General features: G+C 36.5%; 1 protein-coding gene across 2 annotated transcripts in view; it reads left to right on the plus strand.

Annotated features, from left to right (window-relative positions):
* Positions 1-20,485, plus strand: part of Ten-a (Teneurin-a transmembrane protein) — a 486,497-nt gene that overhangs the window by 161,885 nt on the left and 304,127 nt on the right. For both annotated transcript variants that reach the window (XM_074109112.1, XM_074109118.1), the window contains exons 4-6: positions 13,626-13,763; positions 15,340-15,441; positions 16,668-16,829. In XM_074109112.1, the coding sequence (XP_073965213.1) occupies positions 13,626-13,763; positions 15,340-15,441; positions 16,668-16,829 (402 nt within the window). The remainder of the gene's footprint in view (positions 1-13,625; positions 13,764-15,339; positions 15,442-16,667; positions 16,830-20,485) is intronic.

Consider the following 20,485-nt stretch of genomic DNA (forward strand, 5'->3'; position numbering starts at 1 on the left):
AATTTTGTATCCTAACCTAACCTATGTGGGTAAAATTTACCTAATTCAAAGGCTTGTTTGACGTATGGGATTTATCAGTATATAGTGTCAATACTCACCTTTTATATGGATGGCAAAGACATTATGGCATGTGATACTTATGGCTTACACGATTATGAAAAATGAAATTATTGAAATGAATATTACGGGAAACAAATACCAACTATAATAACTATGGAACCAGCTCCCCGAGACTCCATTCCCGGGGTGGTACAGCTTAGGGATCTTTAAGAAACGAGTCTATTAAATCTGTCAAAGGGCCGGCAACGCACCTGTGATACCTCCTCGTGTTGTGGGTGTCTATGGGCGGTGGTGATTGCTTCCCATCAGGTGACCCGCATGCCTATTTGCTCTTTCTTACATAAAAAAAATGGTGACCACCTATCATTTGGTTATATTTTGTTGCAACAGAAATTTACATTTTTTTAACGCTTAAACTGAAAAACAAAATATATAGGTCTTTCGTTTCTCTGTATTTTTATCAATAGCGCTGTTGACTATGAACACTATGAACAAGTAATTTATTAAGAGGTATACTAGCTCCCACTTTATGGGTACTTTATCAAATTTTATACACGGAGGAGGTAATTGATTATTCTGTTTAGTTGCTCAACAAGGTTGATTGAATATTTCACAAGATTGCCTACCGGACAGGCGCAAGGGATTTAACGATGTACATATTAAATTATCACTTACATTATTACTGCACTGGTAGGTGCTTCATTGCTACCATTAAAATAACACGAAACATGTTGGGTAGATAAGGCTCAGCGTTTGAACCGCTGCATTTTGTCTCTTACGAAAAGCGACGAATATCCCCATGAACTGAAAACAACCACCACCAGAGAAATACATCTTGGACCTGCAATTTTCATCAGATAAGATAGAGGGTCAGTTACTGGTTAGTTATATGCAGTATAGGTATAAAAAACTTGTGGTGTGTGTGGTAGTGTGGAGTAGCAAGGTAATTGGGTTTAGTATGAACTAGTATTTTTCGTAACACATAATAAACTGCGTTTGAAACGCTTCCCGTTACGTTACGTTAGGATAACGTGTATACTATGCGGTAGTAGTGGTACAGTCGAGGGCATTAATATCTATTAAAGCTTATTATTATATAAAGTTGTATAGATATTTTTGAAATCTTGGTACCGTTCATATATTTATAACCTTGACTGTACCTTTGGCCTCTCAGTAGAGAATCGAGGAGAAAACAAAAACGCGCTCCTCGAATTTCATGTGTGAAGTTATTTTGAACCATGCGCTTTACGATAAAATAAATCATTGGCGGGATACGCGACTCCCTTAACACATCCGCTAAGCAATTCCATGGTGTGTGTGGAGTTTCCAATCTGCACTAGGGCCGCGAGGGAACTACACCCCAAACCCTCTCATTGTGAGAGGAGAATTGTACTTAGCAGTAAGATGCATACAGCATACACGCCGAGTTACCCCACTGATGAAAGCTATAGGAATTGGAGATACAAAAACATCAGTGTATTTCGATGTTGAACATCAAGTTTTACGAAGACTGCTACTTCAAAGCTTAGGTTTTTTTTTAAAGTAACGTTCTTTGTAGAATTTCTTTATAGTAATAAAATTAATATAGCTTAGCAATAAGAGAACAAAGGAATTTTCTAGGAATTCGGAATTGAATTAGGAAAGTAAAATATATTTTGCCTATAAAAAATTAAAATAGGTAATAACGTTAATCAATGGGTAATTTTTAGTCAGTTTTTCTTATAGTTACCGTGAAAATTAGGTACTTTTAATATTATAGAAGTGCGAGCGATTTCTAAGCATATATCTTTAGGCATACTCAATTATCACCGCACAATACAGTCAGTCATAGTGTTTGCGTGTGTGCTCAGCGAAAACTCCAATTATCCCAATAGGTTTGTGAAACGGTACGCACGTGCCGTGGATTACCAGTAATTGATGGGGTCTGTGTCTAATCTCTGCACTTTGCTTTGTGAGCCCTGCGCGCGGGACCATTCTATTGGAGCAAAAATTTGAATAGCTAAATAAACATCAGAACTTTATGCGATCGCCGGTCGTTTTGGGAGTTCCGGTGTGAATAAAATGAAAAGTTTTTTTTTATTCGAGACACAAAAATATCAAACAGAAAATAAAAAAAGAAAGGGTAAGTAAGTTACAATGTGAAACTATTTTTTGTGCCCAAAATGGTCCCGCCTCAGCATAAATGCCAACTCCTCGGATGGAGTCAGCGCTGGTCTTCCGGCGAAACCATGGTGTCCTGGATGTTTTTTTTTTAATGTTCGAACAAAGCATTATTTAACTTGCAACAATGCCCTTTTAAGGTAGAAAGGCGGTATCTAAAAAAAACTTAGTTATTTATACATTTGTGTAGCTTAAGATATTCTGCAACAGATACCTATTATAAAAACACAAAAGTGTTTTTTTAGATACAACCTTTTGCCTTAAAAGGGCAGGCTGGAAATTATAAAGATTTAGGTAACGATCTGTGCTTAAATGCGTGAATTCTATATATTATTATGTACGAAATTAAGCAAAATTGTAGCTCTATCTTTTTAAGTAAGTACATGTTATATTTTTGCATTTTTGAACCTGTTCTTAGGCTTTATTTATAAGGTGTTATTTTTATACTAAAACCGACCAACGAGTATGTGATCCACATGATTTTAAGTCATTACCACCGCTTTTACACAGACACAGCACCATTAGGGCTGCTAGTATGTAGCCAGCCTTACAAGTAGCGAAATCAAATAAATAACCTAACCAACTTAAAAAAGTTGAAAAATCCCAGACATTGTCATTTGGAAGTTCGATATTGCACAGCTATCAAAAATGGCTAAACTGATTTTATTTAAATATAGCCAAGAACTCCCGCAAGCATACTCGCTTTCACGTCAAAGGAACCTCATTGAAGTCAGTTCATTAGTTTTAGAGCTACGATACCACATACAGACAGACAGACAGACGGACACTGGAGTCAAACTTATAACACCCCTCTTTTGCGTCGGGGGTTAACCTGTATTGTATTGCTCTGAAAAATGCTTAAGAGCCATTACTAGCATTCTAACAGAGCTCCAGAGGTAAGAATTGCAGTGAGAATATCTGAAGCGCATTAATTTGTTAAGAGCGTGATTTAGGCGCCATTGTAGCCGCGGCTGTGGCGTTTCGCGTGAGCTTCTTATCTGGAGATATTTAAATTCCACCCTGAGCCTCAAAATAGTTCAAATTAAACCGAGCTTGTAGATTAAGTGCTGCTATCACGCAATCCCGGGAAATAGCTCTAAGTGGTTCGTTGTACGATCCACTATTTTATCCGGTCTGACTTAATGACAACGTTTTAGAAAATCTTTTACATTTCTGAGCGGATTCTTTAAGGGCGACAATATAGGTGGCTGAGCTGCATGTTTGTTTACATTTTCTTTGTTTACCATATTTTCAACAACTTGCAAGAAAAAAATACTGTTCATTGAATAGTTAAAAAAAAACAGTAAAATTCATGGCAGACTCCTATTAAGATTCAAAAAACCCAGTCCAGTGATAGTCGGACAAACAGACACACGAGTCTTTAAGGGTCCGTTTTTTCCTCTTAAAATACATACGGAACCCTAACAAGGTACATAAAGTTACCAAAACTCTCATTATCAATCAAACTCACGTCCCTACAGAAGTCATCTTGTCCCTTTATTTGGAGGTGTTAAATATATATTTATTATTATAATTTTGTTGATAAAAACAGAAACGGAACACGGGCAGGCGCCGGCAGATAGCGATCGCTCTCGAGGGTAAACACCCGACGATTGAATGTTAAAACTTAATTCAGGTCATTTTCATCGCGGGAGCAAAGAATCTGTTATTCTCCCCAAAGGAAGCGATTACCTTTTCAATATATTTTATGAAGGCATTACGATTCTTTCATGACTTTTTGCCTCGGGTATTATTTAAGTTTGATCCTTTGAATCAAATATGAAAAAACATTAAGTATTCCAGACTAGATTGTAATGCCTACTAAAATAATAAAGAGGCTCAGACGTTACAAAATTAATATTCATTGATCCTTGAGACGGTGATGTATATTTAAACAAAACAAGTATTAATTAAAAATTCTCCTTCATTACAGTAAAACGTAAAACTATTTTTTTTAAAGAGTCCATTTTTAAGGCATGCTTTTTTGCTAACTGTACTAGCAATGTTATCCAAAAAACATTTTTTTAAATTTCAAGTCGATGCCATTAACTATTGAGGAGTTCCGTCCTGCGTAGACGATCCTAGCCGGACTGCCAGAATTGTTGTATTGTCACCGGATTTACACAAGTTCCAAATTTTAGCTCAATCGGATACCAGAAAGCGATCGAAAAATGGTTTGCAATTTTTTAGGACGTACGAAACAGGAAAAGGAACTTGATGAATAATATTCCTTTAACACCGAATTAATGTCTATTTATTGGTGAAAGATAGAAGTATAAAAATATGATAGATATTTTTAAATAAAAATGGATGGATTGGATTTTTTATCAAGAATATGACAACAAAAAAAAAACATATCTCGCTAAAAAGGTACCTTCAAGCATTCTGCGAATTGTTTTCGGTGTAAAGGCAAGAAGATTAGTTAAAGTTAATTACATATAGGCGTGCGCCAGAAGTGCAGTGGGGTTCAACTTTGAGACACAAAAGACTGAAAAATGCAAATTTCACCGAGGGCGGCGGCCACTGCGACTTCGCTCAGCATTTAAATGCAACCTAACTTGTCAAAGTTTGGCGCTTTGCAAATGAATGCTCTCAGCTCGATTCTTTCACTATTTTTGTAATGCTCTATTTTGTTCTTGTGGCTGAAGTTATTATACAAACTAGAAGTTTTACGGGGGAGTAAGAAGTTAGGATTTTCGCACCTAACTAGGTGCGATAGATCTTTGAATCGTTTCAGACATTATAATTTGGAATTTCATAATGTATTTAATACATTTTTAGCGCGGTAACATTTGCTCCAGTAAATTTGTCACTAAAAATCTTTAAGTTCAATCAAAATTAAATTTTGAGGTAGTTTAGGTTAGTTTTATTTTAATTGTTATGTATTCTTTTCTCTTCAATGTATTAAATAAATTCAATTAACTATAGACTAAATTGAATAAAGATATTTTGAATTTTGAGTTGCTACAAGATGCAAAAAGGTATTTCTTTACTGAATTAAATCACACTCACTTAAAAAATTGGGTACTATTGTCAATTGATTTTAGCATGATTTGTTTACTTTGTAATCATCGCAATTTGAATTTTTTTAAAGTAGAAGCTGGGTAAAGTTTAATTAGTAACTTTCTAAATAAAAAATAAATTTTAAAGTTTTCCTCGGAACAGAGGAAGTATTTTTTTTAAGTGGAAGTTTGTTAAGTTAATTAGTACCTAAGGTAAGTTTCTAAATAAAAATTAACGTTTTAAGCTCAGAACAGAGGAAATTTTATTACAAATACTCAGGCTTTAACTCGAAAATACACGTTATCCCAGACAGAACAAGGTAGATCGATTTATCACTCCTGAAAACCCCCACATCAAGCAAACTTTCAATAAAATCGTTAAAGCCGTTTTCAGAACGCTCGAATTAAATAAATATACATAGTAATGCACAAGAATTGCTTGTTTAAAAAATGCTTAACGTTTCAATTCCAAATTTAAACGGCATATTACGTAAATTGTCTAACAACACCAATCAAAGTTATACGAAATTAACCTATTACATTGTAAATTCGATTGTACAACATCAATTTCGTGTACAATTGTGTTCCCCGTATCATTTCTCATATTTAAGTGGCAGGAAGCGGGTGGCCGGAGCCTCGATAAACCAGGGGCAGCATATCTAACGAAACAGTTGGTTCATCTACCAGTATTTATTGTCTCCTACCTGTAAATGCTGCTTGTAAATCGTATTTCTTGATGTAAATTGCCCGCAGCGGATAAACTAGGTAGATTTACTCTAGGACCTATTGTTCTCAACGATTGTTTTGAGCTTGTATTCAATTTCTTGGCCAAAACAAATGTATACAGAAAGGTTACAAGCGCTACAATTGGCATTCTTCACTTTTTTATCTTATATAATGTATTGTTATATGTATATATAAATATATTCTTTTTATATCTAGGTATATGTAATGGCTTAGTTATTTTTAATTTAATATTTAAAAATATCAGATACGACGTCTCGTAGATTACATTATGGCGGCTGAAACCAAGTGAAGGACGGTAGTACTACTAGTTATTCTGTGGTGAAGGGCAAAGTACAGTCAAGTGCAAATATATCGACACGGCTAATCTTACAAAAATATGCATACCTACACGACTTTATGCACTTAACACTAAGGTAACATATTTTTCTAACTTTGGCCGTGTCGATATCTTTGCACTTGACTGTACAATATATTTTAAAAACTAGCTAGTTGTCAAAAGATACTAACTGTCATGTCAGTGTCACATTCAATTGGATATTATAAACATTGTAATTTAACCTTTATTTGAGAAAATTCATTTTAAGTAAATAATTAAGGATAATTATATCAAAGCTGATTCATATACTGCACTGCGAGCCATTTTCACCAGGCCTTTTTTAGGGTTCCGAAGCCAAAATGGCAAAAACAGAACCTTTATAGTTTCGCCATGTCTGTCTGTCTGTCTGTCTGTCCGTCCGTCTGCGGCTTTGCTCAAGGACTATCAATGCTAGAAATATGTAATTTTGCACGGATATATATGTAAACTATCCCGACAAAATGGTACAATAAAAAACTAAAAAATTTTTTTTAGGGTAGGTAGGTACTTCCCATAGACGTAAAGTGGGGGTGTTTTTTTTTCTCATCCTATCCTATAGCGTGGGGTATCGTTGGATAGGTCTTTCAAAACCATTAGGGGTTTGCTAAGACGATTTTTCGATTCATTGATTTTTTTGCGATATATTCAACTTTAAAGTGCAAAAGTGCAAACCCATCTAAAATCTAAACCGGTGGGTAGAAAAATTTGAAAAAAACAGGATGGTAGTAAGTATATCAAACTTACAAGGAAAACTATAACAACTAAGTTTGCTTGAGAATTATTAGTAGTTTTACTCTTAAATAGCAGCCTAATATACTACCTACTACTAAAATATACCTAAACTTGGAAGATTCCGTATAAAATACGAAATCCTTAAAAAAATGTTACTTAATTTTTTCGTAATGGCTACGGAACCCTATTTCGGGCGTGTCCGACACGCTCTTGGCCGGTTTTTTATTTACTTACGTCGAAATGGTCTTCACAACAATACTGTGCGTAAACTTTACAATATTTAATATACTATAATGACTCATGTTGTAGGCCCGACGGTGTACAACAAGTTGCCCGAGACAATTACTTCGGCTCCGTCGTTAGACATTTTAAAAAAACGACTGAAAAACTGGCTTGTCGAGCACACATTCTACACTTTTGATGAGTTCCTTAAATTTCAGCCAACGGCTATTATTTACTGAAAATTATTTAATTAATTAGTTCTTAGAATATATATTAGAATAATTTAACAAAATGACATGTAATAATGATATTACCAATAAAAGAGTATGAGTATGAGTATAAATTTATTGCTCGACGCCATTGTTATCGCAAATCTTTTTTTTTTTAATTCGACTGGATGGCAAACGAGATGCAATCGAGCAAGTGGGTCCCCTGATGTTAAGAGATTAACACCGCCCATAGACACATGCAAAACCAGGGGGATTGTAGATGCGTTGCCAACCTAGAGTCAAGTGCCAGTAATTTCACCGGTTGTCTTACTCTCCACGCCGAAACATAACAGTGCACGCACTGCTGTTTCACACTGTTGTTTGCTGTGTTGCAAATCTGATCTAATGCGAACAATTATCTTTCCGGTAGTTGTTTTGTTGACGTGCTATTATTGCATAAAGGATCATACATTTATGTGAAAACTACGCGCGGAAAAGGGAAAAGGAAAGGATTCGATTTGATGTCGATTGTCAGAAAAATAATTCGCATTTAACAGTGATTACTGACTGACATCAATCAATATCAGCGTGACAGATACCATAGACAAACCTAGGATTTACACACTTTTAAATAAGGTAAAAAAAAGTCTCTTAGAAAGGTCAAACATATTTTTGGCTATAATTTCGTAATCCTTACTAAAGTATTTTTCGATCAGAATAGGACAAAAGTATTCAAAAACCCTATCCCTCAAAATGGTTTTAGAATCAGGGTACGTAATTGTAATTTTTGTGGTATAGGGTCATAGTCAGTCTTGCGAAGTTGGTTGAAAAATGTACAAGTAGTTTACCTTTCTACCATTGCAGAAGTCTTGTTACTTTTTTTAAAAGATTCTCGATATCTTCTTATTTAATTGAGTTCTTGTTAGTAGAAAACAGGAATGTATTGTTCTATAAGTATCATTGAGTTTTCGTTTCCAGTTCCATTTTGGCATTGTTATGATTAATTAGACATTCATATTGTAAGCTGCTTACAATATTTGCAGCCTCGCAGATATTTGTTTGCGTACTTGAATATACTAAAATAAAATAAACGTTTTACTGTTGGGCTCAAAATTCTTGTGTCTTCTCAGTATGGATTTCATTTTAGAAACAAATTTTATTTAAATTCAATCTATTTAATTATTATAATCGTGAGTTACACCGTTTTGATGCAGCCCCATTGAAAATGCATAGATTTTACAATAAAGCAACAAAATTTTGTATAATAATTGCTACAATATGCGCTACCGCATAGGTACGTTGATACAATACATACATATTATTATATCTCGTACAACTTTTAAAAATCAAATACGAGCCAAAAAATATTCTCAAACCTGCAATAAAACAGATAATTTTTATCTAGGCACTTTATTTTCTATTACCTCGTACCGAGGCCAGATTATTTGTGTCGCCCAGATTTCGGCGTGTCGGGCGTGCGGTTATGCTACGCCGTTTCTCGTAAAGCACCATTCTGCTACTACCTTCCTAATGCTAATTGAGTTTGCAGAATCGTTGAGTACACTAAAGCGGTTAGCTTAAACAGCCTTCGGCTACCGCCCGCTAACTTTGCTTTTGTTAATGTTACATTTCAACTCTAAAATATTATTTTAGATTTCTTGTAACAGTGATTTTAACAAGCTAGAATTTTAAAGTGCATTTGTTATTGTTTCATTTGTTTCGCCCATTATTACACTGTTAAGGTACCTGCTTAGTTTAATAAAAAAAAACTTCAACGTAAGTACTTTGTTTAACCCTTGTTATGGAAAATTAAATATTTTCCTCACGTTTTAATTTCAAAACTATACTGTTAAACGTTATGTATTCACTGACTGAGTAACTATGATATTGTAAAGATCGGGTATGTATGTCGGCGGCCGGCGGTCGTAAAATCCGACAGATCACGAAATTCCTAGGCATATCATGAAATCCCGCCATTTCATGAATTGGCTAAGGGACATCCGCCATATCGTTCAAAACTCACCGTTTAACGATTTGCCTAGTGACGTTTAGGCAGATCATGACATTCCTAGGCATATCATGAAACGCCGCCATTTCATGATTTGGCCAGTTTAGGCAGATCATGAAATTCCTAGGCTTATCGTGAAACGCCGCCATATCGGTTCTGGCACTTCGCCGGCCGCTGCGGCGGCACGCTCGCTTCGCTCGCTCGACTCGTGCGTCGTAATCACAATTAATACTAACCACTCCTTGCTTGGCTCGTCGTACCTAAATTTTTCTTCTTTTCGGCATATCACGATGTGCCCGGTATAGAGCTAAGAATATCGACGAATGCGTTGCTCTAATCGATCTACAACAAAATACTAACCTCCAAAATACGGGCAGACGTCCATAGTTTTGTCACATTGTGCACAGAATCCGTTTCATTCACATAAAAAGAATGGAGCTGATGTTCAAAAGCTTCTTTTGCACTTCTAATCATTATTTTCGGTTCGGTTCAAAGATCATTTTGTTATGACGCCGAGATTTTTCACGCGGTAAACAAACACGGCCGGTCAGCTGGTCACGGCCGCCATTGCATACGCAGCGCCAGGAGGAGGTTTTTTAGTTTTGTTGTATTTGTGTGTCTTTGTGAATGTGAATAAATGTCTTCTATTCTATTATATTCTAAGAAAGGATTTTTGGAAATTCCCACGGCAACGGGAAAAATCATGTTGATGGGCTGATGATGGAAGGTAAAACTCCTCAACGATTAGGAGTTAGAGGAAGTTTCTTTTAATATCATATAATATGCAGGTATAGACCTTAGTTATTTTCGTTCTGGTTATTCAGGTGAGCTGATGCTGGAAGGTATAACTCCTTAACGGTTAGGACACATTAGTACCTACGCCAAACCAATCAACTCATTACCTACGTAGGTAACAAAATTTATCCATATCTATAAAACAGTATACCGTGCTACGAAATACCGTGACTGGCTGACTGACTGACAGACAAGGCGTAGCTTAAACTACGGATTTTACAGACCTGAATTTGGCACACATGTAAGTAAGTGAATAAAGGATCATAGAAGTGCACTAAGTAAGGATTTTTAAGATAACTGCTAAAAACCGTTTTCAGGATTTTTCTAAATTCCCACGGGATAGGGAATAAATGGGATTAGTATTTTTTTTTTCAATTAATGACCCTATTTCCGTAACTATAATTATTAGAGACTTCAAATTTAGCATGCAAGTAGGTAATACTAACAGCTAAAAACAATTGTCAGTAATAGGGAATACATGGGACTTATATTTTCGCTTCAGTGGCTCTAACTTCGTAATTATAAATATTATAGACTTCAAATTTGGCATGCAGGTAGATAATACTAACAGATAACAAAATATTCCAAAGATTTTCCGAAAATCCCACGGGATAAGACGAATAATGAGGATTTTATAGGCATTCCAACTGAATCAGAAAACGAACAAGCTGAACTAATAAAACTAGGGACTGGAGATTTGGCAAACAGATGTAAATCTGGTAACAATACAATAATTAAGCAGTGACATCCTGCTCAACCTGTCTAGGATCAGGGTCAGGGTCAGGGTCATAGAAGGGAACTCCTCAAAAGTTGATAGCACACACAAAAGACTTCACACAATTGTTAAATTTCAATGACAATGCGTTTATATGATATACACCACCTGATGCTGCAGCCAGGATCGACTGCTGATGATACATGTACGTTCAACGAACTGACACAATTACTTTACTCACCCACGACCTTTATGATAGCTACTTTTATGCATGAAATGTGTGTTCATGCAGTTCCTCCGCCTCCACACTGTATGAACACACCAATCACACAAAACCATCTATCACCACCACCACATTACAAACAATTACTCTTCTCTTTCATACGAGTAAATGCATCATAAGATCGCAGGTAAGCAAACTAATTGTTTTGGGTCATTGATATAGACCTATGCAAAGTAAAGCCTGATTCAATGAATTATGTACGTTCAGTTTTGATGTACACATCACTTTTTAGATTAAAATATACATATATAGCTAAAAATATGAAAATAAAGGTTTCAAAAACAAACTTAACTTAAATATGCTCTGAAAAATCAAAATAAACATTAAATACCTACGCCAAACCAATCAACTTATTACGTAAGTAACACGATTTATTTATAATTATATACCTAACCCTATCTGAACAGTACCATGACTGGCTGACTGACAGACAACGCATAGCCAAAACTACTGGTGCAAGAGACTTGAAATGTAACACAGATGGACCTAAAGTAATACAGAGGTGAACTAGGGAAAGATTTTAAGAAAATCCCATGAAATAGGATAATATCTATATATAACTATGTTTGTTTCTTTGTTTGTTTGTTGGGGGTAATCTCTGAAACTAGTGAGCTGATTTAAATAATTATTTTAGCAATAGAAAGCTTATCCCTGATTAACATAAACTTTTTTTTAATGTTAAATTTCTGTAGAATAAAAATAAGTGAATTCAATTTCGGGCGATATTTTCAAAATTCTTTCAATAATAGAAAGCTACAATGTGTCTGTCATCGACAATTAAGAATATCAAAATAGATAATAACAGTAATTCATTTCCCGCGGGAACTTACAATTTCTCGGGATATAATCCTATACCGTGTATAAAGTCGCGGGCAAAAGAAACGCGCAGTACTTTAACGTTTTCTAAAATTCAAAGTTGGTACGAATTATGATTAATTAGGTAGGTACGTATGTAATGTTGATTTTTGAATTCCATGCACCATCTGTCTAAAACAACGTCTGTCTGTATTTGTATTTCCATGTAATCCTCCGAAAAATCCATCAAAACACGAAAAAAGGATCGCAGAAAGTAAATGTAGTTAACCCAAATTTAACGCGAGCGAAGCCGCGGGCAAAAGCTAGTATTAAATGCACATACTTTAAAGATAAATTAGCATGTAACTTGACACACCAGTTCACCAGTGCAACTCAGTATTCCAAATGTGCATTTTGCCATAAATATTCTATGACGTTTCATTGTAAACTTTCCTTTTTATTAAACACGGATACAATAAAACATGCGCACCGCTTTCCGGTGCGCCCTCCGCGTTCTAAATTTATTCATGTTTCTCCGAAACCATAATAACATTGCGAACAATTTGTAAAGTATCGCGAAACTTCTCAATCTGGACGAGGTTTTTCTAAATTCATATTCAATTCGGTCGTTACTTAGGAAGTTCCTAACAGTTTTATGCATACCCCGTTACCCTAAACGTTGCGTGGCGTGATGTTTATTTACTTACTACAATCTTTCATGATATCCTAATTTAGCATTATTGAAATGTTTTATTTAGCTTCTCATTTGATTAATTGGTATTGAGACGTCTACCTAAGGAATGGAAGTTCGTTTATTTTGATAACGTAGCCTAAACCCGTGGAGCGTTTTGTGATCACAGGGGTGATCAAAGAGATGATTCGAGAATAGTCGAAAAAAATGCACACAGGGCGCTCAACGGGTTAAATTTTTAAAATGGATCACCTACGGACAATGATTAAGGTGCCTCCAAACATGAACAATAAATAATATTTTGTGTCTAACATTTGGACTGCCTTAAACGATCCTAGAAAAATATTTAAGGACGTATTTTGGAAGTTGGGTTTCGTGAGAATCGCTTTCGCTTGTTCATTTAGTTTGCGTGAGTAGTGAGGCGGCGGCGCGCGCCCGCGGCGTCGCAACAGTAACTCGCGTCTACATTCGTTTGTTATTGTTTACAATTACCCCAAACAAACCGCCTCATATATTCCTAACTTTCACTCGAAACTTTTGCTTTCCTAATACTGGCCTACTGCAGAACAATGAAAATTTTCCATCAGACATGTGGCCCTAATAAATAAGTTACATTGTTTTGCTTTGTTTTGAGACCGCCCGAATGAGTAAGTTGCTTTTTCACCAACTGAAACTGAATTGTTGAGTAGATATCAAAGAGTTGGAATGTATAAATATTCTGCTGGAATAATCAGCTGTTTTAATTTGTTGTCATGAGGAAAGGCGGATATAACTGTGGGGCTTCTGCTAACTAGTTATCATAAAATAAAACCCGTGTTGACGTTATATTATTAGTTGTTTTTTTGTATTAGATGAACAGCGGAGGATATACGGGTCGGAGTGTGGAGAAGACCCACCTCGCTATGTCAGCAGCCCTCAAAGACAGGCGTCACCTTTTCCTCATGAAAGCACTGCCCGAAGATACTTTAGAAGAAACAGGAATTCTAAAGGTGAGAAATCATCATATCTGTTGCTATTAAAAAGGCTTTATACGCACTAACCATCATATTCGCACATGCTTTTAAAGCTTTTGTTAACAAAGCATTTTAAATTTGTTTTTTTTTATCTGTCACTTGACATTTGCATTGGTCTGAGAACCAGAAACTGAAAACATGAATTTCGCTATTGGCTCTGTGCACGACATCAGCGCCACCTGGCGTCCGTAACTTTTTTAGCTCTGATGCTCTGACGTTTTGTAATTTCACCGCGACATTGTGACATTCATGTTTAGTTGTACTTTGTTTGTTTGTTTATACTCTTTATTGTACAAAAAGGAAAAACAAAAAGGTTACATATAAAAAAGTAGTGTTAAGTACAAAGGCGGACTTATCCCTGCAGGGATCTCTGCCAGTCAACCTTACTTTACTGTAAAACGAAAAGATAAAGCTATCTTATTGGTTTCTTTGAATAATAGTAAAATTATATAATTGTTCTTATATCGCTAGTAATAAATTAAATATCAAATTTATTGAATCAGGCGTTACTTTGCGGAGGTCCATATCAATGAACTAAAAGAATTTCCTTGCTCACCGGTAAATTTTTTTTATAAATAATTTGTGGGTAGTTTTGTTTTGTTTCATAAAACATATGTGGGTACTTGGGGATTTACAGTGACAAATTAAAACGGTGGTTGTGGTTCGTTAGTCTAACAACTGGTAGCATGGTGTACGGTTGTGTCACTCTGAAGATGAGCTCTGGTTGAGTTCGAAACGCGTCAGTGTAGTGTGGTGGTGGTGATAGATGGGTTTGTGTGATTTGTGTGTGTTCTTACAGTGTGGAGGTGGAGGAACTGCATGAACACGCATATTTTGCATAAGCTTAGCTATCGTAAGGTCGCGGGTGAGCAAGGAAATTCTTTTAGTTCATTAAATTAAATATCGTTTTCAGATAGATTTTTGAACACCGGTTTTGTGAGTATCACTCAATATAATTAACCACAAACCGTTTCATAAGGAAAATTGTTGCTGGACATGTCCGAGATGTAGAGGAATTAAGAACAAAACAGGGACAGTGTTCAATAATTCAAGCTCGCATCATAACACAAACATCTATTACTAAAATTAGGTAGTTAAAGTCTATACAAATTGCTTTGTTAGTGACAGATTCATATGAGTATGACAGATGACAGAGCCTAGATCATTTCTTCTTTTGGCCACTATGAGCGCTGCGGTAGATTTCATTACCCCCACCCAGTACTTCGCACCCTCCCAATAATAGGCTCACGAGCCTAAGCTAGAGAAAAAAGATTATACCGTTGTAATGGCACCCTCAAAAAATCACGATTTTTTTTAGGAATAAGTGGGTTAAATTGTAATAGGATACAATGATACTTTATTGAATACCAAATACTACATATTATACACACACAAAACAGAAAAAGGTACATAGGAAAATTGCATGGCAGCCAATAGGCGGTAAACACCAACAAGTAGTGTATGCAAGCACCCGCGCGTTAGAAGTTTTGACTACAATCATCTAAGACTTTTTTATATCCAGGAGTACTTAGAAAGTTCCCTTGTTATTTAGGTGAAGAGGTGTTTGCTGCGGACGCCGGCGCGACGCTATCGCGGCGCACGCGCCGGCCTGATGAATTCGCACACGACAACAACGGACGTCGCCATGACAACGGTATAATCTTTTTTCTCTAGCTTAATAGCCTGTGAAGTGCCCCGCTGCCAAGCAAATACTTTCTAGCAGCCACAGAAATGGGAAGCCAAATGTCACCAAAACTGAACTGAAACAATTACTTTGCTCACCCGCAACCTTATGATAGCTACGTTTATGCAAGAAATGTGTATTGTGTGTGGAGGAACTGCATTGATCATAAGGTCGCAGGTGAGCAAAGTAATTGTTTCATTTCATTGATATGGACCTCTGCAAAGTAACGCCTAATTCGATATAGTTATTTATGCAACTGTATTATAATAGGGGTCCTTAAAACACTTCGTATCGTACCGTCCCTCTCGCTCTCTTATTAAATAGTATAAGTGTCAGAGGGACCGCACGACACGAACTTCGAGTTTCGAGTTTCGTAGTAGCCCTGCTGCTGCTGCTCGTGCGCGCGTCACGACGCGCCCCGGTGCTGTAATGATGTATGAAATATCATTACGATACAGCCGTGTTCATAATATAATTAATGTCGTAAGGCTGGTCATTATCTATGGTTTTTGAACGCATAATGTAGTATTTACTATAATATGGGTGTAGATAAACAATTTTAAAATGCTCTTGTAATTTATACTCCTCATAGGTATATTCCGTACGCATTTCATATTGTAGGTAAATGACGCGTAGGTACAGTAATACTCAGCTATTTCGAATTCCATTTTAGTTATTCCAGTTCAGGTATTCTGTGTACCATAGCTATTATAAGCGTAATACGACGGTGGGTGCATGCCTTTGATAAGGATGCCTCACATAGTTTCGCTTAGGCTGGCGCATGTGACTAAAGTACGCAGACTGACGAATAACTGTTTGATGTATAATCGGTAAAGGTGAAAACATTGTAGGAGACGTATACATGTGTCGTAATGTTAGTCTAGCATTTATGATATCATCAGAGTGAGAGTTATAGTACGTATTTTTGAAGTAACTGTTTGCTTGATTTATCTAATAGAAATTATATATTTTTTCTATTCTGTTAAATCCACTTCCACAGGGAATTAACACACTCACACACAGATCACGGGTGTGTTATTAGTTAACCATCATTCGAGTAAACATGCGTTGCCAAACAATAACACATAAGTATATGGCATTTGTTTTGTTTCGCAACGGGTGTTTACCAGCTCATTGATATGGACCTACGCAAAGACGTGAATCAATCATTCAACCAGGACCTTGGCACTTTGCAGGCACGGTCACCGGGCAGACCAGCGAGCGCGAGTGCGACTCGCCACCGGAGCCGGCGCCGCCCGAGGTGCCCCCGCGTGGACCCTCGCTCCACGTTACGCTGCGCCACCGGCCCGCGCCCTGCGACCAGCCAGCGGAGCCCGACCGGCTGTATCTGTCTGAAGGTAGGATATAAATTGGGCTATCCTAACCAATCTAATCGATGGAGCACAAACATTATTATGGTCTCTGACCGAAAAAAAATCTAAGCTTAAGGTTTGCCGAAGAGTGATGGAGCGCAGCATATTAGGTGTAAAAAGGACAGATAGAATCCGGATCACTACATTACGCTCAAAAACATGTATAGCCGACGTTGGGAAAGAGACTGCTAAGCTGAAATGGGCAGTCCCATTTCCCCAGTAGTCCAGTGGCTGGACAACGTCTGTTTTTAGGATTCCGTAGTCCTACAGAGAACCCTTAGTTTCAACATGTCCGTCCGTCTATCAGACTGTGGCTTACCTTAAGAGATTGTTGGTAATATAAAGCTATAATTTTGCGCAACCCACGCCCACAAAGAGGTATAATAAAAAAATAATAAAAAAACATGCTAACTAATAGCTAATTAAGTACTCAAACGAATCATTATGAACTTTTAAACAGTAATTACAGATACAGTCTATTTATTAATAGAAACTTTACTATGGACCGTCGCGTAGACTAGATCGCGAGCTATTTTTAATTTACCAACTCACTATAAAATTTATGCCACTGTTTTTTTTAGTTGAACTTTGTTAGTCAGCAAAGTTGGCCAGCACAGTTTACTTTAATCTAAGTTTGAAGATAAGGGTCCTACAAAAATGTGGTTACGGTTAATAGCGGAACGATTTCGTGTAGCGTTCGTGATAAAGCGAACTTATTTGTGAGAGGAGCTCGCTTTTATCTATTAGTAAAGTTTGAGGTTTATGCTTTAAGTGTGTGTTGTACTTTAGCATAAATTGGTCTGCTTTCAAGTAATACTTAGTGTGAGTTGCACTTTGATGGTTGGTTGGACATTGATTATCGGTAATGTAACTCACTGTAAGTAGAAAGAAAAGAAAGAAAATACATTTATTCGGAAAAGTAACAAACTTGAACGATTACATAAATAAATAACACAGACAAGGAATGCAGTTACCATTCACGAAACGGACCCACCTCAGCATAATGCCGGCTCAGGAGCTAGCGCTGGTCTTCCGGTGTGAGTTGGATCCCTATTTTTTAATTATTAAGTACTACTACCTGGGCGACCGAGCTTTGCTCGGGCTAAAACTCGACAATAAGCGTTTTCCCAGATAAGACCAAGCTATATCGATAGATTTGTCATCCCCGATAACCTCCACATACCAAATTTCATCGAAATCGTTGGAGCCGTTCCCGAGATCCCCGAAATATATACATATATATATATATACAAGAATTGCCCGTTTAAAGGTATTAGATATACCCATTGGGTTCCGTGGGATGGCCATCGTAACAGAGGCAGACCGAAGAGAAGATGGCGGGAGAAATTGGACGCATATCAAATATTAGAGTGGCAGGAGCACTCGATAGGGACGAATGACGGAAACAAGGGGAGGCCTTTGCCCAGCAGTGGGACACTTTAACTGGCTAAGAAAAAAATCTATATACGATAGCAAAAGTCAAAGTAGCTTACAAATCTCCGGTTAATTAGAAAATTTTTTGGTTGTAGTAATTTACTTAATCAGTGATTTTAAGGCTGGTTTGACATCGGTTATACATAGTTATAGTCATCGTCATCATCTCGGCCTATATACATACATCCTACTGCAAGAACTTGGGCCGTAGTTCCCACGCAGGCCTAGTGCGGATTGCGAACTTCACACACACTATCAAATTTCTTCGTCAGCTTGTATTATTATGAAGCTCATAGTAAATTTGGTAAAACTCACAGGTGCAAGCCGGGCTCGAACTCACGACCCTCTGCTTGAGAGGTAGTAGGTCAAACGACTAGGCCACCATTACTTACAATATAGTAACTTGGTCCAGCACACACTTGGGTAACATTTTCGCTATGTGGCTAATTAAATATTTATTGGTGGCTTTTTTGAGTATTTTGCCGTCGGTTACGATCGACCGCAATAACATTAAGAAACAACCGTGCTAGTCTCTGATGCACGCACAGGCTACTAAACCACGAAGGCACTCCGCTGATGAGTTAGCTAATTAAATTTCCGCTATAGATGTACATCGGGGCTGCGTTAAATAGGCGTAGGCTCTCGTAGGTACTTTGGAAGAAGTTTAATCGAATTGCACCGTCCGCTCAAGTCCGCGGCGGTTTCAAGTTTGTTCTCGCTGACAAATTAGCCACTTAATCTCGCTATGCCCGAGGCGCGTGTACGTAAAGAACTCAGACTTTAATTCCTTTTGCGTCTCGTTTTGACGTTTTCTTTCTTGTTTACACTTTGCTGCAATTTTTTCAACACTGTCCATTCCTACTAGCTGTTGGAGTTGCCCGGAACAGCCTTGCGTTTTAATTTTGTTTGACTTTATTTAATTATATTGATACTAAAGCTATTTTTTTTTAATTAGCTGAACTTGGGTTTTTAGTGTTACTCTAACAAATTGCATTGAGGATTCTTGCTCTGAGAATTCTTTACATTACTTATACATTAGGTACGAATATACCAAATACAAGATTGATTTTTTAACTGTGTAGTTATTTACTGTGTGGTTTTTTGGCGTCTTTTTGTATTTTTTATTTCAACTCCGTGAAACCTAACGAAAATAAAAACTGAAACATGGATGCACAAAAAAAAACAGAAAAGGAGACCAGCGCTGGGAATCGAACCCAGGTCCTCAGCAATACAAAGTTAATCAAATTAAGAATTTTCACCAAAATTATCTAATTAAGAAAATCTTACTTTTTGTAAAACTGTAAAAAAATAATACTGTGACATTCCAAGGCCTAAAAACACAGTTAGTATCTTTATACATAAACCTTGTTATTCACAATCGTTTGATTCACAGAGTCTGTCTGACAAGGTTGTTTTTAAGCAGCTTACTGAATTACCACATAATTGTATTGTATTACCTTTAAGGAGTAAACAAGCAAGGACATTACAAATATTTGTTTGAAATGTTTCAGTAGTTTAAATGCTTTGATCCGATATAACTAACTGCTTAGGAGAGTAAAGTTTCAAGTAAGATTTTGCCGTAGACCAACATTGAAACTTTAGTAAAACGAGACTTACAATGCCGACTTTTCAAAAAATAATTTAACAAGATAAATAAAAGTTAAGTCTTTCATTGATTTGATCTTAACTATACTACCTTGAAAGAGATATAGATACTCGTTCAGAAAGACAATCTCACTCATTAATCTCAACACATAATTTTTCATCAGTCTACCTACTACAAAAAATGTAATAAAGCCTAATAATGACTAAGAAATGTTGTTCAGTGTTCTACTCCCCGCATTCATTACATGTTTTGTGTTCATCTAAGGACTGTTGGTAATATCTTGTGACAGCACAAGGGCAGTAGGTACACAACTTTACTCATGGACATTTATATTTAGCTAGTTAATTATGAAGGATCTTCTTAAGAATATGCCTGGAGGTCGATCTAATTACGTTAGGACTTTTTCAAATACTCTGAAATTGTAATATGAATATGAGTACGTTATTATTATATTATTAATTAAGTACTAGTGCTTAATAATATTGAAAAGTGAATGCTGAATTTTAAGTATATGGACAGTAAGATGACAAATCAATTAACTATGCAGAAATGTTTCACCTCAAAATTATAATTACAAAAATTATTTGCTTGATCAACGCAG

The sequence above is a fragment of the Choristoneura fumiferana genome, chromosome 2, assembly GCF_025370935.1.
Source record: "Choristoneura fumiferana chromosome 2, NRCan_CFum_1, whole genome shotgun sequence".
Lineage (NCBI taxonomy): Eukaryota > Metazoa > Arthropoda > Insecta > Lepidoptera > Tortricidae > Choristoneura > Choristoneura fumiferana.